Source organism: Vicia villosa, linkage group LG2, assembly GCF_029867415.1.
Source record: "Vicia villosa cultivar HV-30 ecotype Madison, WI linkage group LG2, Vvil1.0, whole genome shotgun sequence".
In the NCBI taxonomy this organism is placed as follows: Eukaryota; Viridiplantae; Streptophyta; class Magnoliopsida; order Fabales; family Fabaceae; genus Vicia; species Vicia villosa.
Window position 1 is genome coordinate 143,186,822 of NC_081181.1, and position 18,652 is coordinate 143,205,473.

Genomic DNA, 18,652 nt, shown 5'->3' on the forward strand with positions numbered 1-18,652 from the left:
TTGGAATATAAAAAAAAACATGCTTATCATAATAGTTGCATATTACACAGGAAAAATTATGAAAATTGAATCAGTTTCTGAAGTGTGGAGAGTTACGCTGCAAGTTGAAGGACAATGATGGTGTAAATACAAAGGGTCCTCCTATCAAGGTGATGTGGTACCTAGCAATAATTCTAAGGTTCAAGAGATTGTTTGCTAATGTAAATGACACAAAAAATATTATATTGCATGCAGAGGGAAAAAATGTGATGGAAAAGTTTGTCATGTAGCTGCTTCTTTGTAATGAAAGAAAACTGATTTGTTGTTTTCGGACTTCGACCATAAACCAAGAAATGTTAGACTTGAATTTGACAAGGATGGAATGCATTTTTTTTAATAATCTTAATATAAATCATATTGCCTACCAAAGTTAATTTGGCTAGAAGGAAGATTTTGGTTGATACGTCGTTATTGTTGTGTCCGTTTTGTGGTTTGGAGGAGGAGACTTCGGATCATCTTTTTGCTTCTTGCTCGGTTTCGATTCATTGGTGGAACTTGCTTTGTGTTTGGCTCCGCTTTGACGTGGCTTCTTTTCCGGTAACTTTTTTGCCCGTCTTTGTTATTTGGAGTCCTTGTGTAGAAGTAGATTCAAAACTTATACTAGGTGGCTTTTTGGGATGGCTTTTTGTTGGGGGGTATGGAAGTGTAGAAATGAGGTGACTTTTAATAATGTTTTGGTGAGTAATTTTGATGTGATCGGGTTGATAAAATTTATCTCTTGAGAATGGTTTCCCACTTCCTTTAATGGTAGAGATTCTATTATGTGGGGTGATTGGTGTGACAATCCGAGTCTTTGTTTACGATTGTTTAGTGTTTTTTGTGTAGGTTTGGTCTTTTGTAAGTGGTGAGATTGTTTTTGATCAGTCATCTTTTGTAATTATAGATTAGCACTCCTTGTGCTTTTTTATATTCCATTTTAGCTTATTAAAAAAAAAATCTATCTATGTGGTTGTGTATGAAGCACTAATATATAATGTTATCTATAATAATTTTAGATTTTGGACTAAAGACAACTTAAAAACGGCATAAATATTTATTTAAATTCATTAAATCACCTTCTTAAGAGTTTTGAAAAAACAACATTAATTCTAAAATATATTACTGAGAACAGAGTTGATTAACTCAACTCTGCCACGTCCACCAGTTAACTTGGAGAAATTTTATCTAGACTTCAAAAAATTCTAAGTTTAAGGTTATTCATAAAATAGCAAATTTTTAAATTTGTGGTGGTTATTTTCATCATACAGAGACTTTGTATGTTGTTAAAGAAAGTGAAAGAAAAACATATCAAATACTAAATAATATTAAAAAGAAAAAAGAGTATTTTTGTATTAAAAAAAGTCTTTAATATACAAATTAAGAAGTCTAGCAAGAAAATATTAAAATGATAATTAGTCTAATTCCAAATAATAATAAACCTACTATCTAAAAATATAACACATTTATCTAAACCTCACTCCATCCCACCATATATAAGAAATTGGTGCCAACCCTTTTATATTTCCGGCTGATAAATTATTATAGCCTTATCATTAACTATGAGTAACCTAACTTTGGCTTAACATAGCCGACATATAATTCATTATTTGAACCTCATATTGAGTTATAGTACTAATACAAAGAAGTAGGTCCCAAACACTCGACATCAACTTTCTAGTTAAGCAAAGATCCAAATTCTTATTGATGAATCATATTCTGGCACCATTATATCTCATTAAAACTCCAATTGTGTGTTGTACCTACTTTCTTTAATCATATTTCCTATTTGAAACAAACAAACAGTGTACATCCCTTTCTAATCCTACACACCCTCATAATAACCTAGAAGAAAAAAACGTCCAACACCATACCTTAAATTCCACATTCATTAAAAAAGTATGCATATATTGGTAAGCAAAGTGACATGGCACCCATCTCTAACTAGTTCAATCAGAGATGGAGTGGGAGACAGTGCATGTGGGTCTGTTACATAACTTTGTCACAAACACACATGTATATTTATGTATACACCTGTTTCTAATCATGCTTTTAAATTTTTCGATTGTTATGTTTGTTTAGGGAAATAACTTATGAAGCAATCTTTCCATGATTAATGCTTATAGTTGGATACCTTATCATTTACTTAGTGTGAGATGTATAATGTGGTTGAGATAATTAATAAAGTCTTTTTTATCAATAAATGAAAAACTTTTGATATAACCAATGATTAATTAAATTTAAGAAGTTAAAAAGTAGAATATAAAAAAAAAAGACATGAATTTATATATTTAGAATTTAAATTGGTATATTTTAAGGATTTATAATTTTTATATATTTTGAGAGAGATGGAGAATTTAATATAAAGATTAAATTAATAATTTATTTAATTTGTTGATATATTTTTATTACCAAAATATAGAAATTTTGACATTAATTGTTCTAGAATAAATTAATTTTATCTCTAAATTTTTTCCTAATTAAATTCAAATTATTATTTTTAAATTAAATTTATTGTTCAATTTACTTTTACATAAATATATTTAAATATAAATTATTTAACTTCTAATTCATTTCTTTATCAAAATAAAAATTTTAAAATAAATGCATTCAAAATAAATTGTTGTCACTATATTCAAATATTCTAAAACAAGAAAAAAAATTAAGATATTGATTTATAGTGTTTAATATAATGTTTTAAAAATTAATTTAATTATTAACCTGACAAGATCACGGAGTCAAGATGTCATTGATTGAACAACTTGACTATATGCTATATAAAATATGTAATCTTGATATATTTATGGTTGAAAGTGTTTTTCTAACATTGTTCTAATAATAAATTTAACAAAATAGTTTTAAAAAATTTAATAAACAAACTATTAGATCTCCTTAATTTATATAATTTTTCATACATACTAGTATCAAATAATCAAAACACTAAGACTAAAAAAACTCAAAAATACTATTATATTTATTATGGAATAGAGGGTGCAATAATTGTAACAACAATATTGAGGCACAAATGGTCAACCTTTGTACAAGAATATAAATATAAAAAAGACTTTTATTTCTTCCTTTCAATATTTCCCATATTACACCAAGATTCGTGTCCCTAGACTCATTCCTCCGTTTGATTATGATTAATAATAATCATGGCCACCCACCCACCCACCCAACCCAACGCCCCCACACAAAAGTCTCACATTCATTCTCCACCTCCCTTTAAAACCACCACCATATATCTATATTTCTCTAACACACACATCTCAACCCTCCACCCTCTAAACTCTTCTCTCAATTATCAAATGGCTCTTATTAACAATAATCAAGATTCCAATAACTCACACCTCCACCTTGTGCTAGGTTTATCCTTAACCACTCCAAACGAAACCACCACCACAACCACCACCACCGCCACCACCGTGAATCCCTACTCCTCCAACGAGCCATCCTTAACGTTGGGACTCTCCGCTGAGAGTTATAATCCTCCCAAAAATAAAACCTATGGCGAGGAACTTTGTAGACAAAATTCTTCACCTCACAGCGTTACTGTTTCGTCGTTCTCAAATGGGAGAATACTTCACGTGAAAAGGGAGAGAGACGAAGAAGAAGATGCAGTAGAAGAAGAAGAGAGAGTTTCTTCGAGAGTTATTAGCGACGAAGATGAAGATGGAACAAACACCAGAAAGAAACTTAGACTCACCAAAGAACAATCTCTATTACTTGAAGAAAGTTTCAAATTACACAGCACTCTCAATCCTGTAATTATTTTTTCTCATCTCTTCTAATTAATTAATTATTATAATAATTATTATTTATTTATATTTTTTTGAATATTTGATTTTCAGAAACAAAAACAAGCTTTAGCGAAACAATTGAGTCTAAGGCCACGACAAGTTGAAGTGTGGTTCCAGAATCGGAGAGCCAGGTACGGACTTTTTAACTTTTCATAAAAAAAAAATCAACAGTTCTATTCTATATATATATATATATATATATATATATATATATATATATATATATATATATATATATATATATATATATATATATATATATATAGTACAAAATATATATTTTCATTTAATTAAAAAATTATCCATTATTTTTCTATAATATATTCACAATTAATTATTTTTTAATAATACATTAAATAAAATTTTGGTGTACATGTTACAGAACAAAGCTGAAGCAAACAGAGGTAGACTGTGAGTTTTTGAAGAAATGTTGTGAAACATTAACAGATGAAAATAGGAGGCTAAAGAAAGAGCTTCAAGAGCTGAAGGCATTGAAACTATCTGCACAACCTTTATACATGCCTATGCCAGCAGCTACTCTCTCCATCTGCCCGTCCTGCGACCGGCTCGGCGGCCGTGTCGCAGAAGGTGGTGGGTCAAATAAGAAGATTATCACTGCTTTTACTATGGCTCCTAATTCTCATTTTTACAATCCTTTTAATAATCCTTCTGCTGCATGTTGAACAGAACAGAAGAAATTTAAGTAGTATTGTATTATCCCCTCAACCATTGTATTTTTTTTGGTTGAGGAGGGAAAGTTAGGGAAAAGTACGTTGTAACTAGTTTTAATACGGTAGAAAAATCATAGTAACTGCTAATTATAATTGCTTTTTTAATTTTGGATTTTCTTCTCCTGTTGTATGTTTATAAATCATTATAGAATACCTGGTTCTAAGAATCTAATGATATTATTGAATATTTTTTCTTTCATTTGCATGTGTTAATGCTTTGAAGAGCTTTTTTTATCTCGACTCTTTGATTGAAAATTAAAACATGACGAATTTGCGGGGAATATTGTTTGTATTTTCAATTTGCATTTGTTTACTATTTTAAAAATATATATAATTCTGTTATTCTATATATATGGATTCTTCTCACGATTTAGAAAATAATGACACGATTTTGAAAATTATAACTAGCTACTTCCCACGTGCTGGATAGTTAGAATTCAGACAAGCAAATTGTCTCGACTAAAAGTATGGCTGATGAGGTATTCGTTGAAATTTATTTATTTTATGTTTTATGTGATTTGTTAAATATTTCATTTTACAATTATTTTCAGTTTTTACACATATTAAGAGTTTAATATTTGTGTATTGATAGTACAGTTTTTTTAGTAAAATTTATCTGTAGAGAACCTAAAAATACTTTTAGGAGCCAGTTTTTTTTGTCGGTATAATTGTTTGATGACCAAAAAAAGTCACTATTTTTTTAAATGTTTTAAAATATATGATTGAAATAAATAAATTATGTTTATAATATAGTAAATTGTATTATAACATTATTATTATTATTATTATTATTATTATTATTATTATTATTATTATTATTATTATTATTATTATAATATAAGAGTTGGATGGGAGGTTGAGATTAAGTTAGGGAAGTATCATCCAAGATATGGATAGTGGATATGGAAGTTAGGTCACGTGTTTTTGTCTGCAAATCAGTTAGTCACTCACACAACATTTGAAAAGCAAACTAGAAATTAAAAACCATTAATTTATTATATTTATATTAGTATGTGACAACATGGTACGGTCTGATCTAACGAAATGCTTTGGCTTTAAGGGAACTGGTGGGCCACATTCCCACGTGATGGCTCAATGGGAATGGGTCTTTCTCAAGATCTTAACATCAGATTTCACTGACCCACCTCACCCCCGTTCTTTTGGTTAATTACCCATAAAATACATATAATCCCACAAATTCCGCCTCACACGACATCTCAGGTTCTTTGCCCAATTTCAACGGTCGTGATCTCTTTTACCTATAAATCCTATACGTGTTCCCCACGCTATCATCATTCGAATTTTGAATGGACACTAGTATATCATGCCAGAGACGTTCCTATGTGTTGAGAGGATAATATAAATAATAGTACTATAATAATGTAGTATTGAACTAGTAGTAATATTACATGTATAATATACTAGTAGTCACTATATTGTGGACCAATAAATTTAATGTTTTGAGGCTTTCCGGGGGGAAAGATGACACTTTCCAGGAAACTGTTAATTTGCCTCCTTATATCAGATCATCTCTTTCATCATCATATAAGGCCCGCCCAATTCAACGGCTTTGTTCAACTCGGACTCCCGTATATATAGTTTTAAAGACAAAAAGCTAATAAATATGTGTCATAAAAGTATTCACAATAGTGATAATGGTAAGAGAGCATTTAAGTAATCTATGATTTCCATATCATAGTATTGATTTTTGGTGGTTCATTGTACACTTATTATAAATTCTATCTTACATTCTCTAAACTCGAAAATACTGATTTTAATGATTTTAAGTTTGAAATTCGAACAGATTACACTTCAACGAATTTTTTAATTTAAAAACGATTGTTTTATGGTTTGGAAAACTTTGCCATTGAAGAAATTGTTTGGATGAGTGGAACAATTTGCTCTCTTTAAGACGTTTCGTGATATTGTAAAAAATTATGCAACGCAGTAACTCAAGCACGTCGTTTTTAAGATAACATAACTCAGTTCTATATTGTACGATTGCTATTTACACTGTAGGTAATAGTTCTAGAAATACATCCTTTGATGGTACAAAGACCAGTCGAATATGGTATACAAATCATTCATAATAACTGCTATATCAACCAGTCGTAATAATTTCACAAACAATGAGAAATTCAAATTATTCTCCAAAAAGAATTCAATAATGGATATTTGAACATTCAAAATAATTTCTCAAACGAGAGAAATTCAAATAATTCTCCAAAGAGAATCCAAAAAATTAATACTTGTAATTTTTCATCTCAAACGAGGAGAAATTAACATAATTTTTTAGAGAGAATTCAAGAAAATACTCTGAAAATTCAACGAGTATTAAGAATAGAGAGAGAATTTGGTGTTTCAAAAATTTGAAAAGCACGGAGTAATGAATGTGAGAAAGGAAAAACTCAAAATAAGTTTTTGGTGTGTTTTGGAATGAAACAAGGAATTTCCTTATATAATGAAGTGAGCTAGCTATGTTATATAATCTAAACAACGTGGGACTTAGGAGTTTTTCAACTAACACACAACGTGAGACTTTACTTAAGGAACTTTTCAAATTCATCTCCCTATATTGAAATATTGACATAATGTTCCAACAAAATTATAGTCAATGCAATAAAAAATAAGTCAAGATTACAAATTTTGTACACACCTTTGAAAATTGAACTCTTTATACATCTGTTACACTCATGGTCATAACCCATTTTCCTTAAACCCTTCAAAAATTGAACTCTTTTGTTTTTCAACATAAAAAAGCTCAAAATCGTCTCAAATACAAGTAACATACATGTCTTTTGTTTACAATCATTGAAATAATATTGTTTATTTTTTGTATCATGAATAAAGTTGAGATATCGTAATTCGGATCCTTGAAAGGATTACTTTGGAAACTGAACTCATTGGATAGAGGTTGAAATTGTCTTATTTATTTTAATTGGTTTTAGGTATGATGCACCCCGATGCTGTCAGCAAAGCTAATATATCAAAGGATGGTGATCCGGAACATCCCCAACAAAGTGTTGTACATGTTAATGTTGGAAAAATAATTTACCAATAAACAAGAGTTTATTTTACATGAACATATGCTTTAGTAGATCCATATAAAACTTGTCAAATTAGGTTTTTAAATTATTATCGGGAGGTCGGATTCTGATTATGATAGAAGACAAGTATTTGATACGATGAGATTCGAAAGAAGTGGCCAATATAATGAACATATCCATAAAAATTGAAACGTGATGGCACCAGAACAAGAAATTGTGGATGTCCTTTTTAATTTGCGTAAGTAACACAAATCAAATAACACATGGACATTTAGTATGATTTGTGGTATACATAATCATGAGTTGTGTCATAAGTTAGTTGGTCATCCGATTGTGTGTCGTCTAAAGTCTTGATCCCATGGAAGCTACACAATTAGTTAAAGGCATTTGATGTAAACTCTCCTCTTCTATCAGTCTAAGAAATTTGATGTAGAGGCTTGGCTACATTTCTACTAAGGCTTTGAATTGTTTAAAAATACTAAACACACCAGCTTTTCTACTAAGGCTTATGGGTCCATACACATCTGAGTAGATTAGCTCAAGCCTCTGCTTTGCTCTCCATATAGCTTGCTTTGGTATAGCTTCTCTATGTTGCTTCCCCATTAAGCAATCTGAACAAGTCTCCTCCAGGCCTTTCAAGCTAGGCATTCCCTTCAATATTTCCTTCTTGATGAATGTGTCAAGGCCTTTGAAGCTCAGATGCCATGCAATGTCACAAATTTGTGATACTTTCTGACTCAAATTTCATGCACATAGGAAGGAACACAGGTGCAGATGTAACACTCCATATTTTCATAATTTAATTTTAAATTTTATTTAATTAAATTATGGAGAATTATTTGGAATTATTTGGAATTATTGAGAGCTATGGAGAAATTAAGCAAATGGGCTTAAGTCGCGATTAGTAAAGAGGGGGGGTGTATTGGTAGGCCCTATTATTAATTAAAATAGTTTTATTTTATTTTCCACAAAATAGAGGAATCGTGGGAAAGAGGAATAAAACTAAGGAGAAGAGAAAAGCTTGAACGTGAAAAGAGAAGAGGAGTGGAGAAGTGCGACAAGAGGAAGAGCGGAGAATCAACCTTCAGGTAAGGGGGGACTCTTCCGTTTATCTTGTATTATGGGGTTATAGGTAGTATGATAGAATTGATCATGTTAATCGTACCAATTGAGTTATGCTTAGGTTGTAGAAATGTTAGGTTTTGGGAGAATTGATTGGTAATGATTGTGTTGATCATGTATGGTGTTAATTAGATGATTTAAATGTATTATAATGTGTTATAATATGTATTTGTTTCACTGTATGCGAAATTTGGTTGGAATGGGATTGGTTTGGTAATGACTTGGTGAAGGAAGGGCAAAATCGCAGGCTGTTTTTTGCGATTCGGAGTTCTGGAAATTGCCAGTTCGCGCCGCGTCCAGGAGTTGGCGCCGCGAACTGCTTGGCAGAAAGCCAGGAAGTTTGGTTGTGTTCAGTACGCGCCGCGAACCTTCGTTTGCGCCGCGAAGGCGTAGTTCCTATTCGTTCCGCGCCGCGAAGGCGTAGTTCCTATTCGTTCCGCGCCGCGAACTGTGTGTGGCGCTGCGTGCTGTTAGCTGTTGGCGACAGGCCGTTTTTGAAAAGTTTAAAGAGGTGTAACTTTTAAACCGTAAGCCGGATGTTGGAGCCGTTTCGAGTATAGTGAAGCTAATCAAATAATTTATATAATAAAATGGTGTTTTGAGTTGTGACTCGAATTATTTTAAAACATTTGATTTTAATTGGTTGTGGTGGTTTATGCTTATAGGTACACTAATGAATGTTTTACCTGTATGATGTTGTGGTTGTAACCGGTGTTTGTTATACATGTATTGTTGGTATAAAATATGTGTCTTACTATGGTTGAGGAATATCATGATTGTGTGTGGCTATTTATTATGGTAATTGATGATTATGACATTTGGTCGATTTATGTGGGTGATGAGCATATTATGGTTGATGCATGCATTCATAATCATTATGTGGCTGGTCCTTGACGATGGTGGATCAGTGGTAGCTAATTCCCATTGTGTGGAATTAGTGAGTGGGTGTTACCGTATCCTTGACGATGGTGGGTCGGTGAGTTGGGTTATCCCAGATTTTGGTACCACATGCATGTAGTTGCATTGCATTAGGCTGTTTGTGCTATTATAACATGAATGGAAGATTGTCCAATGTTATAACATGTGTTGATTGGTTGTTTGCTTACTAATTGTATGGTTTGAATTTGATCGTAACTGTGATTGGGTGAATGGCATTTGAAATGATATTTTATTATCTATATCTTATTACATTAGTTAAATGTGAATGAGACTCACCCTTACTGTTGTTATTTTTCGGATTGAGGAGTAGCTCTTGTACTTGGTGAGGATTAGCTCGTCAAGTAGTTCATGAGAGTCAGTTGGGTCTGTGTCATGCTCTGGTCGTGTAACACTGGGGACGTTGTTTAGAGTTATTTGTTGAACTCTTTTTATTTCAGTATTTTATTATGGTGGTGTTTTAAGTCTATGACTTTGGATGTTGCATTGTTCAAATGTTAAATATATTTCCGCTGTGTTAACAAGACGATCTGAATGATATTTGGGTTTAACGTTCTCTTTTATGGCATGACATGAGTATTATTTTGATTATATGGAAGTTGTAATGCCCTTTTCATGTTTACTCTGATTACTGTTTAAATAATTATGTGGGGTATTAGAAGGGTGTTACAGCAGACACAACAAACATCTTATTGGATAAGATTTTTATGCTCATGATCAATCCTTTATCAGCCTGATGAACTTTGAAACGTCCATTTTCAAACACTATTGTGAGATTATTTTGCGTTAGTTGCTCAACACTTAGAAGATTATTCTTCAAGCCTGGCAAGTAATACACATCAGTGATCACTTGAGTGATGCCATTCATGTGAAGCTTCAAATTTCCCCTTCCCATCACTTTCATTTTGGACTCACCCCCCAATTTAATAAATTCACAAAACCTGTCATTAAAATTGAATAGTCGTTCCTTTGTTCCAACCATAAGATTACTGCATCTTGAGTTAAGAAACCACACTTCATTATTACTTTTTGTGTTTTGCCTTTGAGCCATGAGTAAAGACTCCTCATTTTCATCACACTCAATAAAGTTGGCATCATTCTCTTTCCAACTTGGAAATTCATTTTGATAATGCCCTAGCTTGTGGCACTTATAGCATTGAATCTGATCTCTACTCAATCTTCCTCTGTCGCGACCTCGAGAACCACCACGCCCTCTACCTCGATTGTTGACACCACCTCGACCATAACTTGCAATCTTTAACACTTGTTCATCCTCTTTCTCTTGATTGATCTTCATTCTTTGCTCATGCACCAAGACAATTCTCTGGATCTCATCAACAGACAGTTCTGAAACATCGTTCGATTCTTCTATAGAGCATACCACATAATTGAATTTTGTGGCCATGGACCTCAACACCTTCTTAACAATGGTGGTTTGCTCCATCTTTTCACCTTGAATAGTCATCTTGTTTAAAATGGTCAAGGTTCTTGCAAATTATTTGATCGTACCTGATCAGAAGAATCGTCGTAGGCTGCTCGGACTGGATCTTCTAGGAAGGAGAAGGGGGGTGTACCTGCAAGGTACTCCAATGCTAAAGTAAGTTGACGAGCAAAGGAGCGCAAGTACTAGCTAAGAGTGAGTAAGAATTGAATACCTGACCCTCTAATCAAAGAGGGTATATATAGCCCCCAGCGCTGGGCCATGATCTCGCTATTGGGTTGGATCCCCAAGCCCAACTAGGAGACTGCCAGGTTTCCTGAGCGGAAATATCAGAGGTGCGTGTATGCCCTCTGTCCTGGTTAACCGCTCCGAAGTTCCAGGGAGACGCGGTCTTTCCGGAGCCACGTGGAATCCGAGTTGTTCGGAGGGTTGAATGTGAAGGAGCCCTGCGCGGAGCAGAGTCCTCGGCAACGAAGGTGTTTGCGGGGTCGTCAGTGCCGAGCATGTCGGGTGTCATATGCTCCGGGGATATAGGACAGCCGAGCATGTCTGAGATGGGCATCCTAAGTGCGTAGGAGGGCCGTAGAGGAACGTGGGCCTCTGAGGTTTATTGGGCTGAAAATCATAGTGGGCCTAACCTTGGCCCAGTCCAGAACAGGAGCCCCCCAAGTCGGAGTTTTCTGGTCAAGAAGCTGTGACTTTACCTGATGCTCGGGCCGGGGAGATGCTCGATGAGATGGCTCCTCGTCGACCAGACGTGCTCGGAGGAACAGCCTGTGGAGGAACGAAACGTCGCGCGTGGGTGGCACGCGCTGACGTGGCATAGGTAATAATGGCCTAGGGTCTAGGAGGCGGCGTTTGTCAGAAGAGGCGACGCTTCGCCTTCCGAGCCCTTTCCCTATAAAAGGCGGCGAATCCTCTCATTTGGAAATTTCCCTCTCTCTGTTTACCTGCTCGGCATCAGATAGGCTCTCCTCGGAAGATACTCTTTCAGATTATTCAGCATACTATTCGTCTACCGAGAAGCTCACCCGGTTATCGTCATCATGTCTTCACGTAAGTTCGCTTCCCTCTTCGTTGCTTTATTTTTTTCCTTAGGGTTTGTGTGCTTTATTTTCGCGGCCTTCGTCATCAACGTAAGCTGAGTCCGACGAGCGGTCGCTGCTTCCTCTTCGGGTTATCCAGGCGATGCCCGGGGGTTAGCTTGGGTCGGCGGACCAGATGATGTTGGCGTTAGACCGTCGTGCCGGTTTAGATACGATTTTTCGCAGTCGTGTCACGTCAATATGTGAGTCCTCGGCTGACGGGCATCTTTCCTCGATGGGGGTTTAGCCGGGGGCTCCGCCGCTCCTGCTCTACCCTTTCGCTTGCATTGCGGTGGAAGGGTGGATTTGATGAACTGTCGAATTCACTTTCTCCCTTCTGCGTGCAGGTGGATCTGATTCGAGCGCCAGCTCGGAGTCCAGCTCGGGGTCTGATTCATGGAGCAGCGAGTCGGACGACTCGACGGCCACTAGCTCTGATGTTGAGATCATCGAAGATCAAAACGCGCCTTCTCTGGTCGACAATGACCATGCTGGTTCCCCGGGTCCTGATGACGAGGGAGGGGTTTCCCCAATGCCCTTGTTTAGTTACGAATGCACGGTTGCGGCCGACTGGGTAGCCGAGGAAGCCTTAACGATCACTTCTCGGTACACTGAATCTCTAGACGGGGCCTTCACAGAAATCGAGGTTTTGAAAGAAGGCGAAGCGCCGAATTACCAAGTCACGTGCCCATCTCGGGACGAGCGCATATGCTCTCGGTTCAACGGGGATGGCTTTGCGATGTATGAATATGTATTCAAGAAGCTCGGCTTCCGATTGCCTTTCTCTGACTTCCAGAAATCGATGATGGCGTGTCTAAATCTGGCGCCGTCCCAATTGCATCCCAATGCTTTTGCTTTTATGCGAGCATTCGAGATCGTCTGTGATTATTTGGGTATTGGTGCCACGACCGCACTGTTTGGCCGGTGTTTTCGTGTTCAAAGGCAGGCGGCAGAGGGGCGATATGGCTGGGTCTCGTTCAAAAATGCCGAGCGGAAGCTCTTCGGGATGTACACTGACTCTGTGAAAGGTTTCAAGGACCGATACTTCGTCGTTCGTTCGCTCAGCCCGACGGCCTACTACGATGTGTCGGATTCCGTGGTCCTTCGCGACGCCGACGGGGAGTTAGTGAGGGGTGAGGACGGGCAGGTAGCAAAGGAATTCTGTACGAGGTTCCCGTTTTTCTGGTGGAAAGGTCACTTCTCGTCTCCCCCTAAACATTACGCTTGGGAAGATGGGGACCTGGATGAGCAGGACGCAGAGTCGTATTCGGTCCTATGCAAATACGTAGACAGCTTTACTATGTCCCGGTGGGTGACGAGGAACGGGAATCCCGTATTGGACGAGAATGGTGTGCCGGTCGTGGAGCAGCGGCCTATTAATACCAAGGCTTTGTTATCTTGTCGGTCTCCCGAGGAGACTCGGGTGTTGTTAGGTTGTGCCTATTCACCCTGCTTTTCCTCTCCTGTCCTGTGTTTTCGCTAACTCCCTTTATTTTTTCTTTGCAGATGCTATGCCGGAGAAGGAGGACCCAGTCCTGAAGATGGCTCTGGATGCAAGGAAGAATCAGAAGAAGAAGAATCGGGGAACTGGTGCTGCAGAGAATTCGGCCTCCGCGGGTTCTCCTCGGATGAAGGAGGACGAGAGGGCGTCCAAGAGGTCTCGTGCCACCGAGGGTGGACGCCATGAGCCGTCGAGCTTAGGTCCCGAGCGTGGCTTTATATTGCCTCCTTGTTACAAGGATGGAGGTTAGTTTGAGAAGTTTCCCCTGGTTACCTCTCCGGATGAAGCTCGTCGGATCGGTGAGATGGACCCTCCGTCCCTTCAGAAACAGCTGGCGTGCGACGGTGCAGCCGTGATGAGGGTTTTGGGGATGGCCCACACGTTAGCCAATGGTGGATCGGGTTCGTCCGAGGCCCTGAAGGAGGCGGAGGCGGCAAAGAAGACTGCCGAGGACAGGGTAAAGACCCTGGAGACCGACCGCAAGGAGTTGAAGAGAAAGATCGATGCGGTTCTCAAGCAGAAGGACGGAGAGATTGCGGCGGAGAAGAAAAAGCTTGCCGACCTTCAGCTTGAGTGGGCTCCCTCGGCTGACGAGTCATCGGATGTGGCCGTTCTGCGGACTAGGGCTGAATTCGTGGAGAAGATAGATAGCCTGAAGATAAGCTTGGCCGACATGGCTGAAGTCGGTTTCGAGCGTGCTGTTCGTCAACTTAAGCTTCTAAACCCTGGCTTGAAGGAGGATAACGTCGGGCTCTCTTCGAAGATTGTGGACGGCGCGTTGGTGCCCGAGTCTCCAGAGAGTGAAGAGTAGGTAGTGGTCCTGGGCCTGCGTGCCCTTCTTCTTCGGCCTGCGTGCCATTTTCTTTTGTTGGGTAATGCCCGGATTACTTTGGGGGCCTGCGTGCCCGACATTTTGATTGTAACTTTTGGACATCGTCGACCATGTTGGTCGGCAACTTTAATGTTTTATAACTTTGCTTGCTTATATCTGTTCATCTGCACCTTCGGTGTTATCGTTGTATGCTCGTGTATTGATAACTTTCCTGTTGTGCTCGTATGACGAGGTATTTCCTCCACACTTAGAATATTTTTCGATTGTTTTAGGTAACTGATGGCTTATGCTCGGATACGCCGGAGAGTTACTTATATACTTGTGATATTATCGGTTTTGTGGAATATGCTCGGCCTAGAATGATTGCCCGGGCGTGTTGAGTACGGCCCGGGTGCGCAGAGCAGGTGTGCGCTGTTAGCGAGTACGAGTCCATGATCATGGCCAAGTCCTCGCGGCGTGAACGGTCCCATCGCGAGCTGGGGTTCTGCCATGCAGGTACTTCCACGTAGGGTCTAGGTGTAGAGTCTTCCGTGTGGTCGGTTCTCCCATTTTGTGGTAGTATCCGACCGTTGTTGTCGTGGAGTTCTCGCGTTCGCACCTACGACGCGGGTCCATGCCCGGTTAGCACCCGTGTTGGATACAGGCGTCCGGGAGTGTTAGGTCGGGTCTAACTGTAGTAACGTCTGAGTTTTTCAGCGTTCCAGGGCCGAGCAAGTCTTACTCCGAGGAGATCCTCGAGGTAGTAGGCGCCGTTCTCTGTTTTATCGTAAACTCGGTACGGGCCTTCCCAGTTTGGGGCTAGTTTTCCCTCGCGCGAGTCTTTCATGTTTCTGCGGAGTACTAGGGCGCCGATTTCAAATTCGCGCTTTATAACTTTGGCGTTATGGCGAAGGGCTATTTGCTGTTTTAGTTTAGCTTCTCGGAGGGAGGATCCTGCTCGGATCTCCTCTACCATATCGAGCTCTTCCCTCATGGCCTCGTCGTTAAGTTCTTCCTCGAGGGGGTATTCGGTGCGCCGAGAAGGTTCTCGGATTTCCACGGGGATTACGGCTTCGGTGCCGTAGGTTAATCTGAAGGGAGTCTCGCCCGTGCTCGAATGGGGCGTCGTCCTATACGCCCAAAGTACACTATGTAGTTCCTCGACCCAAGCTTTTTTAGCTTCGCCGAGCCTCCTTTTCAGTCCTCGGAGGATGACTCGGTTGGCTGCCTCCGCCTGCCCGTTCGTTTGAGGGTGTTCGACTGAGGTGAAGTGCTGTTTTGTGCCAAGCTTGGCCACGAATTCTTGGAACTTCCTATCGGTGAATTGGGTGCCATTGTCGGTGATTATAGCCTGTGGCACCCCGAACCGAGCGAGTATGTTTCGTTTGTAGAAGCGTAGCACGTTTTGAGATGTGATCTTGGAGAGAGGTTCGGCCTCTATCCATTTCGTGAAGTAATCCACGGCGACCACCAGGTACTTATTCTGGTATGATCCGACTGGGAAAGGGCCGAGGAGGTCCATTCCCCAGGTGGAGAAAGGCCAAGGAGAGGAAAGGGATTTAAGCTCGTTGGGGGGAGCTAGGTGCATGTCGGCATGCCGCTGACATCTGTCGCATTTCTGAACATGCTCTTTGGCGTCCAGCTGCATAGTCGGCCAATAATAGCCGGCTCTGAGGGCTTTCCTCGCCAGCGACCGACCGCCGAGATGCTGGCCGTTAATCCCCTCGTGAAGCTCTTGCAGTACTTCTAGTGCTTGCGAGCCGTCGATGCATTTAAGGAGTGGGACGGAGAAGCCTCGTCGGTAGAGTTTGTTTTTGATGACTGTGTACGAGCAGGCTTTCCTCTTAATGGCTGAGGCTTCCTTCGGGTCGTCGGGGAGCTCGTCGTTCGTGATGTATTTGTACACCGGGGTCATCCAGCAATGGTCGTCTCCGATGGCAAACACTTGTATGGCTTGCGTGTTTTTGCCTATGCTTGGATCGGACAAGATTTCTTGTATCACTGACTTGTTCCCTCCCTTCTTCCTCGTGCTCGCAAGCTTGGATAAAAGGTCGGCCCGTGAGTTGTGCTCCCGAGGGATGTGTGCGACGTCTGCCTTTGTGAATCCTTTCATCTTTTCTTTGACGAGCGATAGATACTCGGCTAGTGTGTCGTTTTTGGCCTGGTAATCGCCGCTAACTTGGGACGCGACCAGTTGAGAGTCGGTATAAATCATGACTTCTTGAGCGCCCCCGTCCTCGGCGAGGCGTAGGCCCGCTAGGAGGGCTTCGTACTCAGCCTGGTTGTTCGATGTGGTGAAGGATAGGACTAAGGATACTTCGATGACGAGCCCCTCGTCGTTCTCCAAGATGATACCGGCTCCGCTGCCCGCGTGGCTTGAGGCGCCATCAACATAGATGGTCCACTTATTCTCGGTGGGTGTTGGGGAGTTGGAGATCGTCGTCATCTCGGCCACGAAGTCGGCGAGTGCTTGGGCTTTTAACGCTTTCCTGCCCTCGTATTGTATGTCGAACTCGGACAGTTCGAGGGACCACCTCAGCATTCTCCCGGCCATGTCCGGTCGGCTGAGTAGTTGTTTGATTGGTTGGTCTGTCCGGACGACAATAGTCTAGCGCGATTTTTTCTATCTGTTGATAGCGGACCTCGGGTCCCTGAAGGGCTTTGCTAGTGAAGTACACCGGCTTCTGCCCGTCTTCCGTTTCTCGGATTAGGGCCGCGCTGGCCGCCTCGCCCGAAACGGCCAAGTAGAGATAGAGAACCTCGTTGCTGTCTGGTCGGGATAGCACCGGGGGTTTGGATAGCACTTGTTTGAGGTGGGACAATGCTTGTTCGCATTCCTCGGACCACTCGAAAGCTGCTTCCTTCCGAAGAAGCTTAAAGAATGGAAGTGCATGCTGGGCGGATTTCGCGACGAAGCGGGATAATGCCGTGAGCATTCCGTTTAGTACTTGGATGGATTTTTTATTGGTGGGGGTAGGGAGGTCTGAGAATGCTCGGCATTTATCGGGGTTGGCTTCTATTCCTCGTTCTGTTAAGTAGAAGCCGAGGAATTTACCTGCCCGTACTCCGAAGGTGCACTTCTCTGGATTGAAGCGCATCCTGCAGGACCTGGCCTGCTTGAAGACCCGCTCGAGATGTAGCGTGTGGTCGGAGTCCTCTCGAGATTTGACGATCATGTCGTCCATATATACCTCGAGCGTGTCGCCGATTTCTCCTCGGAAGACCTTGTTCATCATCCGCTGGTAAGTTGCCCCGGCGTTTTTGAGTCCGAAGGGCATTACGTTGTAGTAATAATTGCCCGATTCGGTCATGAAAGCCGTGCATTGCTTGTCGCATTTCGCCATGGGAATCTGGTTGTAACCAGAATAAGCGTCCATGAAGGACAACAGTTTATAGCCGGCCGAGTTGTCGACCAGTCTGTCAATATTAGGTAAAGGGTAGGCGTCTTTTGGACATGCCCGGTTAACATCAGTATAATCAACACACATTCTCCATTTTCCATTAGATTTTTTAACAAGTACAACGTTTGAGAGCCAAGTTGAATACTTGGCCTCGGAAATAAAATTTGCCTCTAGGAGGTCTTTTACAGCTTTCTCGGCAGCCTCCGCTTTCTCGAGAGACTGCCGACGCCTACGTTGTACTACGGCCTTGGCGGTCGGATTGATGGAGAGGTGGTGGCAGGCGACCTCAGGGTCGAGTCCGGGCATCTCTGCGGCGCTCCAGGCGAACAGGTCGGCATTGGCTCGAAGGCAGGCTACGAGTTGCTTCCTCGGCAGGTCAGGGATGCCTTTGCCGATTTTCACTGCTCTGTCGGCGTTGTCTCCCAGGGGGATCAGCTCGAAATCTCCGTCGGGGACAGGCCGGACGGGATGGGGGGCCTTTGATTGTGTCTCTTCCCCGGTCTTCAGTTCTTCTTGTGTGAACCTTGCATCGAGGTCGACTGAGCTGACGTTGGCCGTTGGAACCTGATCTTCCCGGGGGCGTTTGTCTTCGGCTCTCGGTTTTTTGTTGGAGCTGGTCGGAGGGGCGATCAGCTCTAGTCCTTTGACGGAGGCATCGAAGATTCTCCTCGCAGCTTCAATGTCGGCGTTGATGGTGGCCACTTTCCCTGTCCTCGTGTAGAACTTCATCTTCAGATGGACCGTGGAGGGCACGGCGGTTAG

General features: G+C 40.8%; 2 protein-coding genes across 2 annotated transcripts; both read left to right on the forward strand.

The window, feature by feature from the left end:
* Positions 1-3,179: 3,179 nt before the first annotated feature.
* On the forward strand, positions 3,180-4,745 carry LOC131646945 (homeobox-leucine zipper protein HAT22-like). Its single transcript, XM_058916871.1, has 3 exons — positions 3,180-3,779; positions 3,867-3,946; positions 4,198-4,745. Exons 1-3 carry the CDS (start codon positions 3,324-3,326, stop codon positions 4,496-4,498), a joined length of 837 nt encoding a protein of 278 aa, XP_058772854.1. The 5' UTR covers positions 3,180-3,323; the 3' UTR covers positions 4,499-4,745.
* Positions 4,746-13,982: 9,237 nt separating this feature from the next.
* LOC131650209 (uncharacterized) lies at positions 13,983-14,489 on the forward strand. Its single transcript, XM_058919927.1, has one exon. The coding sequence runs from the start codon at positions 13,983-13,985 to the stop codon at positions 14,487-14,489; it is 507 nt and encodes a 168-aa protein (XP_058775910.1).
* The last annotated feature ends 4,163 nt before the right edge of the window (positions 14,490-18,652 follow it).